The sequence below is a fragment of the Trypanosoma brucei genome, chromosome 11 (assembly GCF_000210295.1).
Source record: "Trypanosoma brucei gambiense DAL972 chromosome 11, complete sequence".
NCBI lineage: Eukaryota > Euglenozoa > Kinetoplastea > Trypanosomatida > Trypanosomatidae > Trypanosoma > Trypanosoma brucei.
The window spans coordinates 1,011,492-1,029,248 of record NC_026744.1 but is presented as its reverse complement, the minus strand read 5'-3'; the positions used below and the strand labels follow the sequence as shown (position 1 = coordinate 1,029,248).

General features: G+C 49.1%; 8 protein-coding genes across 8 annotated transcripts; 2 read left to right on the top strand and 6 right to left on the bottom strand.

Annotated features, from left to right (window-relative positions):
- Positions 1–39: 39 nt before the first annotated feature.
- TbgDal_XI4080 (hypothetical protein, conserved) lies at positions 40–1,347 on the bottom strand (the record flags this gene model as incomplete). Its single annotated transcript, XM_011781252.1, has 1 exon — positions 40–1,347. The coding sequence occupies one exon, from the start codon at positions 1,345–1,347 to the stop codon at positions 40–42; it is 1,308 nt and encodes a 435-aa protein (XP_011779554.1).
- A 167-nt stretch (positions 1,348–1,514) lies between these two features.
- Positions 1,515–1,865, top strand: TbgDal_XI4070 (hypothetical protein, unlikely; the record flags this gene model as incomplete). Its single annotated transcript, XM_011781251.1, has 1 exon — positions 1,515–1,865. The coding sequence occupies one exon, from the start codon at positions 1,515–1,517 to the stop codon at positions 1,863–1,865; it is 351 nt and encodes a 116-aa protein (XP_011779553.1).
- A 53-nt stretch (positions 1,866–1,918) lies between these two features.
- TbgDal_XI4060 (aminopeptidase, putative) lies at positions 1,919–4,534 on the bottom strand (the record flags this gene model as incomplete). Its single annotated transcript, XM_011781250.1, has 1 exon — positions 1,919–4,534. The coding sequence occupies one exon, from the start codon at positions 4,532–4,534 to the stop codon at positions 1,919–1,921; it is 2,616 nt and encodes an 871-aa protein (XP_011779552.1).
- Positions 4,535–13,154: 8,620 nt separating this feature from the next.
- Positions 13,155–13,574, top strand: TbgDal_XI4050 (hypothetical protein, unlikely; the record flags this gene model as incomplete). Its single annotated transcript, XM_011781249.1, has 1 exon — positions 13,155–13,574. One exon carries the CDS (start codon positions 13,155–13,157, stop codon positions 13,572–13,574), a length of 420 nt encoding a protein of 139 aa, XP_011779551.1.
- Positions 13,575–14,153: 579 nt separating this feature from the next.
- On the bottom strand, positions 14,154–15,026 carry TbgDal_XI4040 (XPA-interacting protein, putative; the record flags this gene model as incomplete). Its single annotated transcript, XM_011781248.1, has 1 exon — positions 14,154–15,026. The coding sequence occupies one exon, from the start codon at positions 15,024–15,026 to the stop codon at positions 14,154–14,156; it is 873 nt and encodes a 290-aa protein (XP_011779550.1).
- Positions 15,027–15,283: 257 nt separating this feature from the next.
- Positions 15,284–16,279, bottom strand: TbgDal_XI4030 (hypothetical protein, conserved; the record flags this gene model as incomplete). The annotated part of the gene is made up of 1 exon (XM_011781247.1): positions 15,284–16,279. The coding sequence occupies one exon, from the start codon at positions 16,277–16,279 to the stop codon at positions 15,284–15,286; it is 996 nt and encodes a 331-aa protein (XP_011779549.1).
- A 69-nt stretch (positions 16,280–16,348) lies between these two features.
- TbgDal_XI4020 (hypothetical protein, unlikely) lies at positions 16,349–16,705 on the bottom strand (the record flags this gene model as incomplete). Its single annotated transcript, XM_011781246.1, has 1 exon — positions 16,349–16,705. One exon carries the CDS (start codon positions 16,703–16,705, stop codon positions 16,349–16,351), a length of 357 nt encoding a protein of 118 aa, XP_011779548.1.
- Positions 16,706–16,987: 282 nt separating this feature from the next.
- TbgDal_XI4010 (hypothetical protein, conserved) lies at positions 16,988–17,665 on the bottom strand (the record flags this gene model as incomplete). Its single annotated transcript, XM_011781245.1, has 1 exon — positions 16,988–17,665. One exon carries the CDS (start codon positions 17,663–17,665, stop codon positions 16,988–16,990), a length of 678 nt encoding a protein of 225 aa, XP_011779547.1.
- Between the last annotated feature and the right edge of the window lie 92 nt (positions 17,666–17,757).

Here is a 17,757-nt window from a genome sequence, read left to right as displayed (position 1 = left end):
ATAAAACAAGGACGAATAGAGCTCAAAGAAAACACGCACCTAGCCCCCCTCCTTTTTTTGCCGCCGAAGTATGGAGAACACTACAGGTGGGCCACGACCGCGTTGCGCTTCGCAATCAGAAGCGCCTGTAGCGGTCGTCGCATCCGCAGGTGACTCCCCCACACTCGTTAAAAGGCACCGCAAATCAACCGTTATAACTTCGCGGCGAACAATGTTGCAGACGGAAATAAACGCCCCAAAGTCGAAAACGAAATCGTTTGTAACACTTGGCCTCCCCCTGCCCTTCACAACATTCCAGAGCAAACCACTCGTCTCGCACTCAGTCATTCTTCCGTAGTTTACAAGACCGCAAGTCTTGTCTTCATACTCGGGTTGCCGCACAATCTGTGTCCACCCACCTCCCTGACACGCAAACACCGTATTAAACAAATTTATAAGCACTATATGTGCATCATGACTCTCAGAAAGCATCGTAGAGATGGCTCCCACCTCGTGGTCAAAGCGACCACCGAAGGCACCGACAGCGACAACGGTGGGCAGAAGTAATGCTTCAACCTGGCTGGCCGCAACGCACAGCTCACGCTCCTGGATCGGGTCGTTGTCGCACCCGCAGTTTCTTTGGTCCACAACACCGCCACCGGTTTCCAGTATACGCGCGGCACCAGGTGAACGCAGAACAGGAGGTAACACGACAGCGTTCTCGTCAGGGTACCGCTTGCGCAGCCGTTTCAGGAGTGTCAGCGCCTTTTTGAAGTCCGTCGTAATCTGGCACTGGATATGCAGCCAAAGCGGACGAAGTAACGGGTGGGAATGCTCTTCATGCAACATTTTCCATCCATTCAGTGGCGTGTCCGGCACACTCCCATCCACCTCCCGAAAAAGCGCGGCCGCAGAGCGGCACCTGTGATGGATCGTGTCCAGTACCTCAACAGGGATATCGTCCACAGTGCCGTAACCGCCCTCTGGAGTTGATGAAGGCCTTTCACAACCATCCTTTTCGTAAGAAGTGACATAAGAGTCCATATCACCGATGACAGCATCACATAGAGGAAAAAATTGAAACAACCGAAGATGCGGATGGCTCACCTGCCGCTCCTTGACGTATGACTGAAGTTTAGGATATACACCGTCAGCGCAGACAAAGTAGCACTGCGCAGTGGAATGTGCTTCCCACGAAGGAATACGAGAGTACCTTTTGGTTGTGAGCAGCCGAAGGTACTCATCATATTCCCAGGAGCCGTTGGTAGGGTTGTTCAGCAACACCACTCCACCAACCTGGTCAGCTGAATCATAAAAGTCGTGTTGAACGACTTTCCTTCGAACAGCCCCGCTCCTGTTGTGTGTCATGGTCAACGCCTCCGCCCTATTTCTTCGCTCCAGCGCCCCAGGTTTGCAAACAGAGAGGCAAAGTAAAACAAATATAGGTCAGCACAGTACCAACACACTGAAGTGACAAAAAAGTGGATGCAAGGTGTAGATGAGCATCACAGGTAAAGCAGAACACTAAAGGTAATATGGATACTTACCTAAAGCGAAAAAATGTCGACAACCTAAAAGTGATGAAGCGTTGGTGTGAAACAAGTGTGCAAGTATACGTGTATACACCCAATACAACTATTCCTTTATCGCCGCACCTCCTGACAAACCCACTCTCCCGCCAGAAGCACTGTGGCACGTGCCCACTACGAAATCATCGCGACGAGGAAGAATGGACCATTCCTCGACGATATTCCCCCTTCATCAAAATCCAACTCGTTTTTACTTTCCTACCCATGATTGAGCCACCTTTTACTACATTCACTTCTATCCCTAAAGTTTTTTACTCATTTTCCCACCTAATTTTAGCCAACAGCTGCATCCACTAATTTAGCAACAGCCAATTCTAATGGTAATAACGTATATGAAGGCGAAAGAAAAGCTATAACGCTGCAACCGAAAGAAACTCGACCACAGTCTTCACGTCTCGCGCCGCCCATTTTGCGTTGTTGCGGAGTCCCTCCACACCCTGTTGGAAGCTGCGGGTCATCCCGAATTTAGCTTCATCAGCAAGGTGGCTCCAGAACTGTTCCATTTCATCGGCCACCGCTGCATCAGCACCATTTTCCAAATATTTTAGCGCCCTCCCGAGTATAAGTCCGGGAAGCTCCTTCCCCAACCTTGGCCACATCTGCTTCAGTTCTTCGGCGTATGCTTTAACCCTCGCAGCGTTGCTGGCCAGTGCGCCAAGAATGGCCAAAACGTCCTGGCTCCGAACTTTTTCGGAGAGAGAGTATTGAAAGAGCTGACTCACCACACCATCAACTTCGGAAGATGCAAGCGCACGAAGGTAATGAGTCCGCTCCATCGCGTCCACAGTAACCTCAGCAAGTTGCTTCACCTCCTGAAACGCGGGCTCGCCGTTTAATTTAACGTGCGTAGCGTACACAGTGTACCGCAAGTCCGAAGGAATTGGCACCTTTTGCCGTTCCGCATAAAGCTTGCAAGCATAGGCAACGGCCTCCTTATCCTCAGATGTTACGAGTCTGTCGAAGAGAACGCTGCGCAGTTGAGTCAAACGATTATCGTCGCCAGGCTTCTGCGCGTAGCCGAGTCGTTTCATGGCATTCGAGTACAAGTTGCGACAGAAAGCATTCAGTGAATCAACAGCACTTCGACCCTGGCTGGACACCAGCATCCGTATCTCTTTCTCAAAGCCAACGACGGAGCACCACACAGTATAATCGTCTTCGTCAACATAAGAAGAAAGAATCTTGAGCACGTCGACGGTGCTGCAGTAACCGGCACGAGCAAAGGCGTGGTAGTCGGAAATAATAGAAAATCGGTCTATATCAGAGAGGTTCTTCGAAGCAATGGCGGGAAGCAAACCTTCGAGCAAACCGTTGCCTTGATAGTGGACACGGCAGAAGGCCGATTGCTCACTGTTTACCTTTATCCACGAGTTATACTTTACCGGTATTGGGTTTTCCCGTTTCTCAAGAATATAACGCTGAACCCCGTCTTCCGGAGTCGAGATAAGCAAAGGTACCTTCCACACTGTTTCATCCTCGTCGGCGGTGACGTCACCTGTAGCTAGAAAGCGCTTTTGAGTTATGTTCAAAGTCTTTTTGTCAGGTGACGACGTAACAATAAGGTAAGGATAACCTTGCCGCCCCGTCCAGTACTCCAGTATAGGGGCCAAGGGTTTGCCTGCAGCATTTCCAAGAAAATTCCACAGATCCTTCGTTGTTGCATTACCATAGGCGAAGTGCTTCAAATACTCCGACATTCCCTTTTGGAATGCCTCCTCTCCGATGAAATTAACTGCCATGCGAATGATGCTCCCACCCTTGCTGTAACTAATGGCATCAAAAATGTCGTCGATCTCCTTAGCGTATTTGACATCCACTTCAACGGGATGGGAACTACGCATCGAATCCAGTTGAAAGGCTCGAGCAACCTCATCGTGGACGAACTGCGTGAAGACACGCCACTCTGGGAACAACTTATCCACCGCCCGGTACTCCATGTACGTGGCAAACGATTCGTTAAGCCAGAGCTCCTTCCACCATTGCATGGTCACGAGGTTTCCAAACCACTGGTGGGCCAGTTCATGGGCAACCACTAGAGCGACATAGTACCTCTGAGCCGCACTTGATTCGGCATCACATAGTAGGGCTGTTTCACGATATGTTATAAGCCCCCAATTTTCCATTGCCCCGGCGGCAAAGTCAGGAATTGCCAAAAGGTCAACTTTTGGAAGCACGTAATTTGATCCGAAGAACTCTTCATACAATGGCAACACTTTAGAAGCCACATCCAGAGCAAAAGAAGCTTTTGACTTTTTACCTTCAGGAGTAAACACGCGTATAATGGTCTCTTCAGTTTGACCACCTGCTCCTTTGTGTACCTTCTGGATGCGCTTCTCAATACACTCGAACACACCTATCGTCCACGCGAGAAGATAAGTCGACATTTTGGGCGTGGGCTCAAAGAACCAACGTGTCTTATCATCAACCACCTCCTTCTTGTAAGATGGAGTGTTGGATAGCACCATTAGGTGCGAAGGAGCAGTTATAATTATTTCAAACACAGCTTTCACTGCAGGCTCATCCCAGCAGGGGATTGCCTGGCGTGCGTCAACAGCTTCAAACTGTGTTGTCCCCATATACGACTCCTTTCCGTTAACAGTGTATTTGCTCCTGTAAAATCCTGCCAGTTTGTCATTTATGATTCCCGTGTAATCAATCGAGAGTGTTGCCTCTCCTTGAAATGCCTTGTGCAAAGAAAACGTTGCCTTCATCCCGGTTTTGTCGAGGCTTATGGATTCCGCGGGAAGTTCCTCTGTTTCCGATGCACTCCCCCCTGGCGTAACCCTTACTTTCACAAACGTTAAATCACTATAGTTGAGAGTGATTTTCTGTTGAGGTTTTTCGGCGGTTATCTTTATGTCAACATGACCGGTGAACTTGAACGTTTCGAAGTCAGGAACAATACTGACTTTGTAGTGGTGCGGTGTTGGATCGCTTGGGAGAGTATCCCGTTCGATCGTGGACATCTTACTTTTCTCTTCAGCGTATGCTCCTATTCTTGCGGTGCCCAACAAATATGTGTGATCCTTCTCTTTCCTTTCCGTCTAATAAACTGCGTGAACAGGTAGAGAAGGCAAAAGAACAAGACATAGGATAACGACACAACACTTTTAGCTAAACAAAGGGTGTAAAAAAGAATATGCCACATTCCCGATGGTTCCGCCGCAACAACGTAGCAAGTAAAGACAAACAAGTTGTATGTCAAGATCGGAATAGTCATTAAAAAAGAAAATACGCAAAGTATTGTACGTTCTTCCAGGTGTACTTACCTTAAATATATGTATATGTTGAAGAAGCTAAAACATATAAAAAGCACAGCCGAGTTTGCTCACCTTGCATCAGAGAAAACAGTACACTTGTTGTCACGTACAGTGGAAAACAAATTCAACGACGAAACTATGCGTACATATTTACCCTCTTCCAACCATCACCCACAGAGAACAATTAGGACGACGCTAGGCATCACACCATTAATAAAGTCAACGGTAGACATGTAGTTAACAGAGGATATTTTCCTAACACAAAAGTAGAAGGAACATCACTTGGCACCGTGGCGACCCATCGTGTCAATCCAACACAAATTAAAAAATATATTCACAACAAACAAGCACCCAGAAGGCTCTGTATCGCATCGACTGCCTCAAACCTCCCAACAGTTTAAAGGAAAGCCACGCATAAAACCGTCTTCCTCAAGTGACAACAGGTCTTTGCACTCAACCGATTCGCCTCATACGCAACCTACAACCCCTCGTCACCATCATTTCTTTTTTTTTTTTAGAAAAGTACGGTGGGGCCCTAGGACGGCTGAGCATTAAGAGAATACTTTCCATTCCACACAGGAAATGGTCAACATTATCAGCGGAAGCGTCGGATAATTTTGGCTAGGCACGGGACCAGATACAAAAACATATAAATTTAGAAATTGAACGCCCCTACGCGAAGTGGCAATACAACAGTGTTTCTGTCATTTGGTAATAACCGGATCGGAAAAGCACAAAAATTACGTACCTCAATTCCATGAACAGAATCTTTATCTTCGTCAATATATGACCCCCAAGATTCATGCAAACATCAAATTTTAGATAGCATGCACGCGCACACCTGACCACAGATCCATTAACAAGGACCAAAGAACAGTCTCCACAACAAACGCCTGGTCGATTATTGCAAATAACTATCAGAATTGGGAGTAAGAAAATTTTTTCCTGAAGAAGATGCGACGCAGGTTCAAAATTTAATATATATATATATATTTATGTATAATATTTAAGTATATGACCAGTGTAAAAACTAACACAATAGAAACGTCACAGCACATGGGGAAATAATCAAACTCGGCCTCACTTAGTAGTATACCCCAAGTGTAAACACTCGCTCGTCAACAATCGATGGTGATGTCGTGTATTCGCCGTTAATAATTGCTTTGAAAATACCTCTATCAAGAGGTAAAATGGGGAAATAGGATTATAGCAGTTGTAAATAAAACAAAAAAGTAACGAAGAGAAAATATTTTTAAACACCCCTTCACATATAACTGACCAAAACTTTTGTACGGACCACAATGAAAATATTCAAAGAACCGAAACAGTAAACCACCAAATTCGAGTCCAACACAATAACATGTGTCCAACAAACTAGACCGCATTACATCAAAACTATATCAGCATAACCCGATACGCCAATACACGCAGCGGTTTAGTCATCCCAAAAAAACGATGTGAATAACGAGAAATTATATTCACACCGACACTTGTACATTCACTCCTTTGCTACGGATGCTACTAATTTGTCCTTAAAGGTTTAAAAAAATCAAACGCACTCACATATTTTATGTACAAGCATACAATCCTCAATAGGAAATGATGTCGTTCCTCTGCTGAAGCCTCACGATGCGCATTGTACAACCAAATTTTGTTTGTTGGAAAGTAACCCAGACGAAAAGGAATAAGCAACTGCTTGTTACGGATATGCCTCACGGGCACCTATCGGTAAGGCAAACAGTTAAGATGACAGCCCAACAGAGTCATGACAACAAGTGGGCACAGTGGCCATGCTAACGGATAATTATCCAAGGGGTAGCACCATCTCTATTAGCAGCACGTGTCGCTGAGAGTGGCATTATTTTTATAAAGTGTTTTGTTGTTACTGCACTTCGCCGTCCTTTTTTTTTTTTTGCACGCCGCCCGCGGAAAAACGACCGCATCCCCTCTTGTTTCGAACATGCATTTGTCATTGGCAGTGGAATCATCGTTGGTTGAACTCCTTGAGTCAAGCGAGGGCACAGTAGTTTACCTATATTTAACATCATTGATCACAATATTTAAAATATGGTGGCCTAATGAGTTTAAGCGCCTTTTTGCCCACTGAGGGACGCAAACAATTTTCCCTCAAAAGCAAAATCAGAAAAGTGTGTAAAACACTTACAAATTAGATGTGTGTCCCCATCCCCAACCTCAGGCCCTTAAGATAAACCGCTAAGCATTCGCCAGGTGGCCCTTATCCACCCTAAGGAGCAACAACGCACCGTTCCCAAATATTCATTAACTACATTGAGGGTTCGAAGACATTTTGGGAAACTCTTACCTCCACAATATCACGGAGGCGGAACAACGGCGACCTCATCAGTGCATGCGCTACATGCCACGGACTGGCCTGTATTCCTGTAATAAACAAAAGAAATATTTCACTAAGAAATATGAACCATATGATTTAAGCAAAATCGGTTGCGACACCACCCTGAGATAAAATCATATATGACCACGAGAAAAACAACCTACCGGGCTAAAATACACGCAAAAGAGAGGGGGGAAAAAATAGAATCTTGCGACGGAATAGTAGTCTTTTTTATTAATCCCAAGCAAAGGTATCCCCATAGCTTCACATCTCATAGACCAATAGGAAAGCAAGCATAGTTGTTCGCAACAATGAAAATCTTACAAAACGCCTGAACAACCGGCCGAACAAAGTCAGAGGGAAATCGTTTGAAAGCTTCATCATTTATACATATCCTTTAGCACCCTCGGGACATCTTTTTTTATCGAGTTGTAATAATTAATAGTTACTTTGAGCATTAGATCTCCAACCAGTATAACAACAACCACAATATATCACCAGCGTCTTTCCCAAATACGAAATCCAAGTAACTTGAGAAGACAGTGTCAAACTTTTTTAAAAAATGTAGAAGCCAAAGCCGTTCCACGCGCGAACCATACACACCTCGAAGCGGATTGATGAAAGTGGGCATATGTCATCAATAACCAAACGAAAACAACCGTGCCCACAGGTCAAAGCATTGCAAGACCACAAGGACGGCAGCGGTAGAGGGCATACCACTGGCAAGGTTCATTCCCCCGACCTTTTCGCACGACGATTTCCCGCACGCGAGAGAACGTCCTTTCACGTGAGGCTGCAACCCATCCGATGAACTGGCACCGGCAGCCGGCTAGTGAAAACGAAGCCGAAAGCCAACCTCTCGCTGACCCTGAACCGGTAACCTCCGCGGCGGCCAGGCAGCGGCTTTTTGGAAAGGGATAACGTGGAGGAAAGACCCACCCTTTAAGCAACCGCCCCCGGAACTGCAAACACACAGCTCCGCCGCTCCCTGTTTCTCGAGCCCCCTTCCCTTCGTGGCTGGGATTCCCATGAACCACAATACCCCATCCTCCGGCGAAGTCAATGGAACGCGAAAGCACCGTTAGATGGAGAACAGCCGCCCTTGCCGACAGCGGCCCACGTGGGCGCGGCGGGTTCCGATCCGGCGCAGGAGGCGTCCATGAAAGCTGGGGAGGGTACGGCACACAGTCTCATTCACTACCAACGCACTGGGGCGGCCCGCCCCAAAACAGAAGGCGGAGGATTTTCAGCACTCCCTCGAGATAGATTAACTGTTTTCAGGAGTCCGCAGACAACAGGACTTTTAGAAAGCGCAATCGTTGCGCCGGTGTTTTCAAACAACCGACGTCTCGCTGTGACCTCCGTGCGTTTCCCCCAAGAGTCTTAACGTAATCAGTGAGAAGCAGGAGCAACCGAGCGGGAATCAAAACCCACCAGGCACCGAAGTGGAAACGGGGCCATCGCCGTGCCGCTGAGAGTCCTGTGCTTCAGAGGGGCGGTGAGCTCATAGTGGATTGGCAAATGGAACTGGTCTTAGCAATTGCTAATGAAGAAACCCCGGTCTGGCAAAGAGTAGCTAGATTAAAATATCTTCCCACAGAGGACGCATGTCTTAAGCATTGCGATGAGGTAAATTTGAAAGAGTCGGGAAACTCTAATATTTTTTTTTTGAAATTTTCTTCGTGCCTTCATGAGAGTTTCCCCCCACTGGCGCGGCCATCAGCCATCACCGTAGAGCCCTGAAATGCTATCGGTCTGGCGACTGTGGCAGAGTCTCCCTTTTTCATTCATCCTGACACACCCTCTATAATTTTTTGTTGTATTTCCGCATATGAACGGAATACAGCAGATGGAGCGAGAAGCCTCCCACCCTGGACTCTCCCAAAGATGTCAATTAGCAATCCTTTTTTGGAGTTCCACATCACCGGACAGCAGCATCTTAGTGCGGATGATACTGCTGATGGCACGCTGGCACGTGCCCAGGGACCGACAAATGAAAAACGGTGTCCCAGCAAGACGCTGCTGATCCCTGTGCTGTATGATGCCGTAGCCGGAGCACAGCAGTGTTCCCCATGAAAGGAACGCTGCTGGCTCTTGGCTTCCCCCGATGATACGGGGTACTGGACCCTGGCACCACGTTGAGGTGGCCGGCATCGCCAGGGGGAAACTCTAACGGCAACCGCTGCCGAACGACCTTCGATAGAGCAGCAGAACTAATAACCCCTGAAAGCAGAATGAACCAGTATAGGAAGTCGACCAAGAGAACTATCTTCACCGAAATAAGAAAGAGTCCGCTAACCGAAACAGCTCTAGGGACAGGGAGGCAGGACGCCTCGAAACAATCCACCCTGAAGAACACCTGAGCGCTGCTAAAATCAGTATTTGCGTTGTGACCGCCATCCGCCCCCATTCCAGTGTAATGACCAGTCACCCACCGACGAAAGGGCGGCGGCTGCGGGCTTTGGCAGACAAGTATACGAATCGTTCCACTAATGCCCTTAAAGTCGCGCAGTTGTGTATTCATGGCGTCTTCGTGGCGAATCGAAAGTAACGGGGAAATTATATAGTGTGGACGGCGACTGGATGCAACGGAATTCATACCGGGGAGCGTTAAAGGTGGTTCTTACCTTAGTTTAACAGCCGCTTCCAAAGGTTGAACAAATTCCCTGAGCAGCCAAGAGGGACCATAGTACCATTCTTTAAGCAGAACAAATCAGCTAAAGGCGTTGAATCATCCCAACCGCTGGCGCCAGACGGCACCGCGGTCGGTGTCATCCGAAGAGTGGCACTTGGTAGAGTGAAAAAAAAACTGCCTCTGAGAGCCGCTTCAGCTACAATAGTCAGGTTTCCAACGATGAATATGCAGCGCTAATTCTGTTTTAGAATTTCTGAGTGCTATCGGATCGAAGGAAAACAGTTCCTTAATTGCAGCAGTGTTTATAAACTCTTTGATGGGGCTTAATTGAGTGGGGTCGCAGCTACGTTGCTCGAGTGATGGGGTGGTTCAAAGTAGATATCACATCCAACATGGTGGATAAGCAACTCCCCGCCTCACTGAACAAGAAAGATCATGACAACGACTATAGAGTTCGACGAACGCGGGATTGACGCGTGGGTTTCTTCGGGTGTCGGCGTTAGGCTGCATCCTATTTCTTAGAGCGATGGAAACGTTGAGCACGGAACTGAATAAGACCCCAGGACCCAACGATAGTTTATTTACCAGGAATCCGATCCTCAAAGCGACGGATTCGGACGAAAACAAACTGGGAGGTGCGCCGCAGCGGAGAAAGAGTGTTTGCGCGACAGCCGCTAAGATGCTATACGCAAGCGCTGGAGGAAAAGACGGGGCACACAGCACTTGGATTAGGCATCTGGAACCCACAAGGCCTCATGTTGACGAGGAAAAATGGCCAACGATGCCAAGACCCAAAAGCCCGCGGGCCACACTGCACCCATTGAAAGAAGGATTGAAAAGCATGCTCACCAAACGACAAAATCAGAAAGAACAAGTTTAGAGAGGCTCAATGCCGTAGTGTTAGCTGAACGGTGCTCCACGGAAGAAAGCGTTTACAGCCTTCCACTACGGAATCGTCCACTAAAAGATAAACTACGGCGTCGCTCTTAGGCGATTCTCATGTCTCTACCTGAAAGGGAGGAAGACGGAAAGCGCGCAAGCTGATTCAGTGCAAATCATTGCTGTGGTTTCCTCGGACTCGAACAAACAAGACATGCTCAAAAGAACACGACTGATATTTGTTTGAAAACCGGCAAACAAGAGGACGACGGAATACCGCCCCATGTCAAACGCTAAAAGAGGGCGCTTTTCAAGCATAGTAAGCCGGTGATGTCCGCGAAACAATCCAATACTTGAATGGCTGAATTCAGTGGAGGGATGGTGCTCCGACACCAAAAATCAAGGTGTACTCCACACTTAAAGCTCCTTGGACGCTGGTCCCAGAGTGTGCACAAAATTGCCCTCCATGGGTGGGTATAAAAGCAAACGCAACAGACGGATGGAGGAGGGCTCATACGCCGCAAAAAATAGGGATATACAACAAGGACTGAAAAGTTTCAACAGATGAACTGGTGAGTTTAGGCAGTTAGTCCACTGCAGAAATGATAATCTTCGGCAACACGGAAAAATACAGAATTAAAGGGACACCTGAATATGGGCATGCAACCATCGTGCAGAAGCAGTGCCAATTGAAAAGGTGCTAAATACGGTACTGGAAACAATGAAAGACAGTCGCGTGGAGGATGAAATCCCGAGCCGCGTATGGAAGGGTGATTTTCACAATCAGTAAAAAGAATGCGGTGATTTCTATGCGGCTTATTTCTCCCACCACGTTGTTTGGAAAGACAGTGCAATAGCAGATGAGATTGCAGTGGAAGAAACAACTGCACAAAAACACACCTAACATATAAAAGTTGATATTTTGGTGGGAGACATAAAGCAGAAGCACAAAGAGGCACACGCTACATTCGAAGCCGGATTAGGGCCAAGCACGCGCAGAGGCAACCGCGGTAACTATAAGCCTGCACCGAAGAAGGGGAAGTTCAGCAGGGCAGGAAAAACTATCTCTGAATCATTCCGTGCCCGCACCACGAAACATTTTGGGCGATACCGAAGAGCGATCGCCCCTAATAAGCGCCGAAACCGGTGCACACGGTGAGGCGGTCGAGGGGAAGAAGTGGTGAGCAGCCGGCCCGTCATAATTCCCAACGAACTAACCACAATGCGGCCGCCCCGGAATAGGAGCACTGCCAGAATCCGAGGCACGGTCATATGCTCCGAAACATTTTTTATCGTCAGGATGAAACTCAGCAGCAAACGATGTGGCCGAAAAGCGCGTGCGGGCACCAGTGCTGGCACAGGGCAAAAAGGCGCCCAAAACCTCCTTGTAAACATGACTGTCACGGACAGTGCCGCATCCGCCCGTCAGTACTCGGGCTTGTGTAATTCAATGTGGCGCACGGGCGCTCCCGAGGTTCGGTGAGCGGGAAAAGGCAGAACGAAGTCCGGAAGCTGTTTAACACCACCAAGATGACCATTTGCAAGGCGGTCGTATCAGTGGTGCGGAATGAAGCTGGAAAATTGGCCGAGCGAAAGCAGGCGATCTCTCAAAACAACATACGACCACAAGCCCATGGCACCTCAGGGAAGGGTTGCAAGGCATTCCTGTGTCGTCCGGAATCCTCAGCTGCGGCTGCATTTCCTTGACACCGGGCGCAAAGCGGAGCGACACACGATGACGCCACAGCCTCGTCGGCCGCGTGTTATGTAAAGAAAGGGAAGTGATTTGACATGAGCACCGGAGTCCCGAAAAGGGGCTTGCGGAAAAATTGAAAACGGTGACTCATAGCACGACTAACAGTTCAGGCGGATTGGAAACTCCTCCTGATCAATGAGGTGTCGCCAACACGGGAGAGACTGAAGGGAAACCTACGGAGTGGCGATTGCGGAGAAGAGCCGCGAATGGAGCACGGTCGCCATATCCCTGACACGGGATAACGGTGTGCTCGACCCCACGGGTGAAAAGGGTAGGCTCAGGGCGCATCGAGGGAGGTGCGGCAGGAAGTTTACAAAATCAGTCACTTTAAATAGCACCGAGTCCGCAGTGATCGAGTGCTGCCGCGGCGTGGTTATTCACCGACCGGCTCAATAGGTCTTAGGGAGGGCGGAGGAGACAGTAGAAGGAACGAAGCAAAGAGAACAACATGAGGAAGCAACGGCAACGCCCCTGAGCGGCCTTTCGGTAAAAATATATGACGTCGAATTAATGTGGAAAGCCCTGCTGGACACAGACGGGACTATGGCAGCACGCCAGGAAACTTCATCTTGGAGCTAACGCGGCCATTGCAAAGCCCCCAAGCGGAAAGGAACGAAGTGGAAAAGGATGGTTGGATGATGCACCAGCGCCATGCACTCAGGTGCCGCATTGTCGGAAAAGCAGGGCTGGTGAGGCACCCGAGATGAGCACGCGGCCAGGGAGGGGAGGAGGACCCGCAGTTACTTACGGTAAGAGCACTGACGGCCCCCCATCCGCCCGCTTAAATGTCACAGGCGGCGAAATTGGAGGGGGGAAACGGTACCGTGGCCAACCTAACCTTCCTGAAAGCCATTTGAATGAGCTGTGCCACCACAGCGCTATCTGTGCAGCAAAAGCATGGGGAAAAAAAAGGAATATACAAATGTCCACACGCCCTATCATTATGCATGCTTACAGAAAACTTACAACAACACCGGCTTCTGCCCATGGCGGCGCAGCGTTCTATTTTTTTTTCTGCGTGTTCGTGTGTGTGTGGAGACCGCTAGTGCAATGTGAATCACAGGCAACTCGCCTTTCACCTGTAGTGACCGTACTCGGGACTTCGACAGCATTACACGTTTAAATGTTGTTCGTTTTTTTTTTCTCGACCAAATGTTTGTCAAGAACTTTTAATAATAATAATAATCATTATTTCTGCGTTTGGTTCCTAGTGGGGTTGTGGTGGTGTGTTGGAATTCGATAGCGAGACCCTAGACTCGACCAACATGACGTGAAGCCTAGCGCCATTTAATGTACCGGTCCTCTTTCAGCCGCCCGGCATTGCCCCGCAGTTGAGGTGACCTCGAATGGACCCCGCCAACCAATTCCCATAAAAAGCGGTTGCTTTTCCCCGATTCCTTGATTTTCTATACCTTCAGTGAAATAACACACTTTGCCTTTGACGTGAAGGCCCGTCACCAGCTCCCACCTTTTTTGGGCTTCGTAATGTTTCATTCCCACTGCAGAGAGACGGCACTATGACAAAACGAGAAAAAAAAGAAGAGAAAAGGCGGCGTGCCTTGTGCCGCAGGAAAATTGTGCAGTGAAACGAGTTAAAAAAAAAAAATGAACATAAGCTTTACAGACTCAAGGGAGGGATGTGGTATGAAAACACCTTAAACGATACCCCACTTCACATGCATTGACTTAGCAGCTGGGTAGTTTAATCCTTCTTCCGGTCCTCGCGGTACGCGCGAATCATACCTTCCGCGGCAATCGCGTCCTCATTCGCCAACTTTTCTCTTTCACCGACTCGCGGCGCGCGGTCCCTTAAATACTGTTCTTTCGCAACTACGAGGGCCTCCTCCAATTCCTCTATGCCCTTTCCTGACGCAGCAGATGCGCTGGCAAAAGGAATGCTTTCGTAGAAGCCGTGCGTGAAAAGGGAGAGGGATTGGACTAAACTCCCTGCGTAACTCCCATCCGTACCGCTGTTAACCGCTTCCGCCAACGCATTCGGGTCCTTCATCCAAGTCACTGCGGCATCTGAAGAAACGACATCCGTTTTATTAAAGAGAAGGACGAGCGGGAGCTGCTGCTTCAGCATGATGCTGCTCGCATATAGCATGGTGCTCATGAATGTCTGTGTACTTGCGCAGCGGGCTGTATCAGCGACAAACAAAAGTGTTGTTGGCCACGTGGCCGCCAGGGACTCGGCGATTATTTGCCCCGATGCTGACCAAGTGAAAACTTCGATTTGACCAGGCGTATCCACAACGATCCACTCAAGACCTTCCTTTTTTTCAAGAATGCCAATGACTTGGTGAAACTTCGTTGCAAACAGGTTCAACGATGTCATGATAGCACCGTTGGGTCCCAGTCGATACTGTTTTATAACTTCCTTGTAGTTGACTGTGTCACGAATGTCGATGTTGGCGCCGTAAGGAACATCCGCAACTGCCGGATCCAAATTTATGAAATACGTCTTTTTACCTTTCTCCTCGGCGTAGTGTTGCAGCCTGTGCACTAGCGTTGTCTTGCCGGTGCCTGCCATTCCCACAACCAAAATGACTAAAGGTTTTGGCTTTGTCGACATCGCAGCCAGAATCTAAAAGCAAGCTGATGAAAAGAAGGTAATAGAAAACTCCGGAGACTCAACATCACTTTTCCATTGCAGAATGAAGCGGTAATGGCTAGGATGAACGGAACACCTTAAGTACAAGAAGGGAATGAAGATGGCGCTGAGCATGCCACCCAAATGCCGGACACCCTGATGAGAGCGCATGTAGTAAGGAAGGGCCGTGATGTGGGAAGCAACGAAACGAACCTTCTTGCGAAGCGCAACCTTAAGCCTCAGTCGAGGGCAAATGCAAGAAGAGCCTCCACCTTTCCAACCTCTAAGACGAGTTTTTCCTCGTCTGACCACTTCTCCCGCAGAGCCTGCCAGTTGCGGCGCACTCTCCCAATGAAGCGGCTCAAGTCGTGGCGCATCGCCAGTTTGTTCCCTGCGATGCGTTGCGCAATGGCAGCGGCAAGAGAAAGACAGAGGGCCAACTCCCGTCCATCCCCGAGAGCACCAAGGCGACAGGTACGGAAGAACAACTGTTGGTGGTACAGTGGTGTCCCGAAGGCCGCCCTAAGCGATTGCGGTGGGTCAGCGTAGAGAGCTTGAAGCATAACAAGCGCACCTTGAAGAACACCGTCACGCAGTTCCTCTCCATCCTTTTCCCCGTCAAGGGGGTTACGCCGGCACTCCTCTCTCGCAATTCCATCGATGAACATTTGGAACAGCTGGGAAGCGTCCTCACCGCACTTGGGGTGTCGCAACCACCACTCCGCATACCCCGAGGCGGCCAACTCCAGGGGCCACCTCTCAAACAAGCGCATCCAAATGGCAGGGCCCGCACTCCCGTCAACCTCCAAGTCCGTCGGTGAGTTGCCTTCCGCCATCGTTTGCTTAAGGGCGTCCCGTAGTTCCATCACAAACTCCGACGCCGTCGTCTCTTGGGACTCGCTGAGCGTGCCACCGCCACTGCTGCCGTCTGTGAAGCAAAGGCGGCGCGTTCCATGCGTTTCTCTATCCGATAGGAACCTATTGGCGCCGTGCTCGTGAGACCAGTTCATCTCGTTCTCCTCCGTCGGGCTGCTATGAAGTGTTGGTCCGATTCCGCAAATATCATCATAAGGCAAAAAGCGCGCACTCACATTGATTGATTGGGCTGTACTTTGTCCGTTAGCAGCCGTAGTCCTTACACTTGACGACTTCGCTGGACAGTCATCTGCAGGAAAATGTTTTGCGGATGACTGTTCGTCGTTCTGGTCGGGGACGCGCAAACGAGGCACGCTCATCTAACTCTCAAGGGGAGTGTCAACCGTTTCTAATACTTGCTATTATTGTTGCTATTACAAGCGGGTAAGTTAAAGAAGGACTGAGTATGCGGTACCATCCCCACTGGTTGGCGGGGAGGACCGTAAGCAAGGAACGAACTGAGAGTGATTTCGCAGCGCTTGCAACGATAATGTGGTTGCTTCAATCTCATCCAATTGACCTTTTTTTTTTTCCATAACGCACGCCCCACAACAACCGATAAAACTTTTTCCGTGCCCCTGTGGGAAACGTCCCCGCATCGGCCACTGACGTACAGCCTGATCCATACTTTTGGTATCAAAAATTGGCAGCACATTGTCCCTCGTGACGATGCTAATAGGCCGCTGATACGCGGCTGGTAACCGAGAGGGGCGAGCCGGAGTCACAGAAAAACGGTCTTGGCGCATGTGCCATAAGCTGCCGTGTCTAAAGCATATGCGACAGCCTTTTCCCGTATATAAGATGTTACCGGCTCCTCACTTCACCTCATAACAGGGGTTCGTTAGAAGCTGGGGCCCTGTTGAGGCGGCTGGTGCCAATGGAACCTCCCATTAAAGCGGGTGGCAACACACGATCCTTTTCAGCCAATATACGCATGTACATATACGCGTTCTTTTGCAAAAATGTATATGGCGGCTGTGGCAGCGAGTGCCACAGCTCACAAAGCACCACCCAGCATCGGCACTTCTTCACCAACCCTGGGGAAACAGGGCCTTGAAACGCCGCACAAAAAATTTCTGTCGCGGACCACCAACATCGGAGCCATACTGCCCCCGAGCCCTCCAAATGTCCCTTGTGTGCGTCAGTGGTTTCTGCCCAATCTTTTCATAGTAGTCCGGATGTACGTTGTACATCGACGACTTGAACTCAGTCACCTCAGGTGTTTTCCGTGGTGCCGCTCCAACAGTGTTGCATCTTTCCATCTCCCGTACTCGTTGGCGGTCCCGCTCCAACGAGTGATGCATCATTTCCTTCGACACCTCATCACGCGAGTGAAACCAGTACATGTTTTGCGCATATGTCTTAATTGCCTCGGCCCGTTCCCACCCCAGCACGAGCTTGCGGTCGACTTCCTCATTTGTAAGGCTATCGTTTAGTGGGTGACGAAAGCTGCTACGTACTTCTTCCGTTACAATATCCCTGCGGGAACGCAGCGGGAATCGGCTCGCCCCTTTGATGAGTGACCTGTACAGGCGCAACTTCTCGTCACGTTTGTAGAGTTGTTTGAACATGTGAGCCTCCCCGCCGATAATGGCCACCGACCCCACCCGTACACAAGACCGGAAGCAACTGAAGGCCCCTTGCTTGACAAGCGACCGCGCATACATTTCAGAGAGGCAACCACAGAAAGGGGGAGAAATTTGCATTCAATAGGATACACATGTGGAAAGCGGGAGAACATAACAATCATTCACATGCGCGCGTGGAGTATGCGCGAATCAGCCACACCTTGCACAAA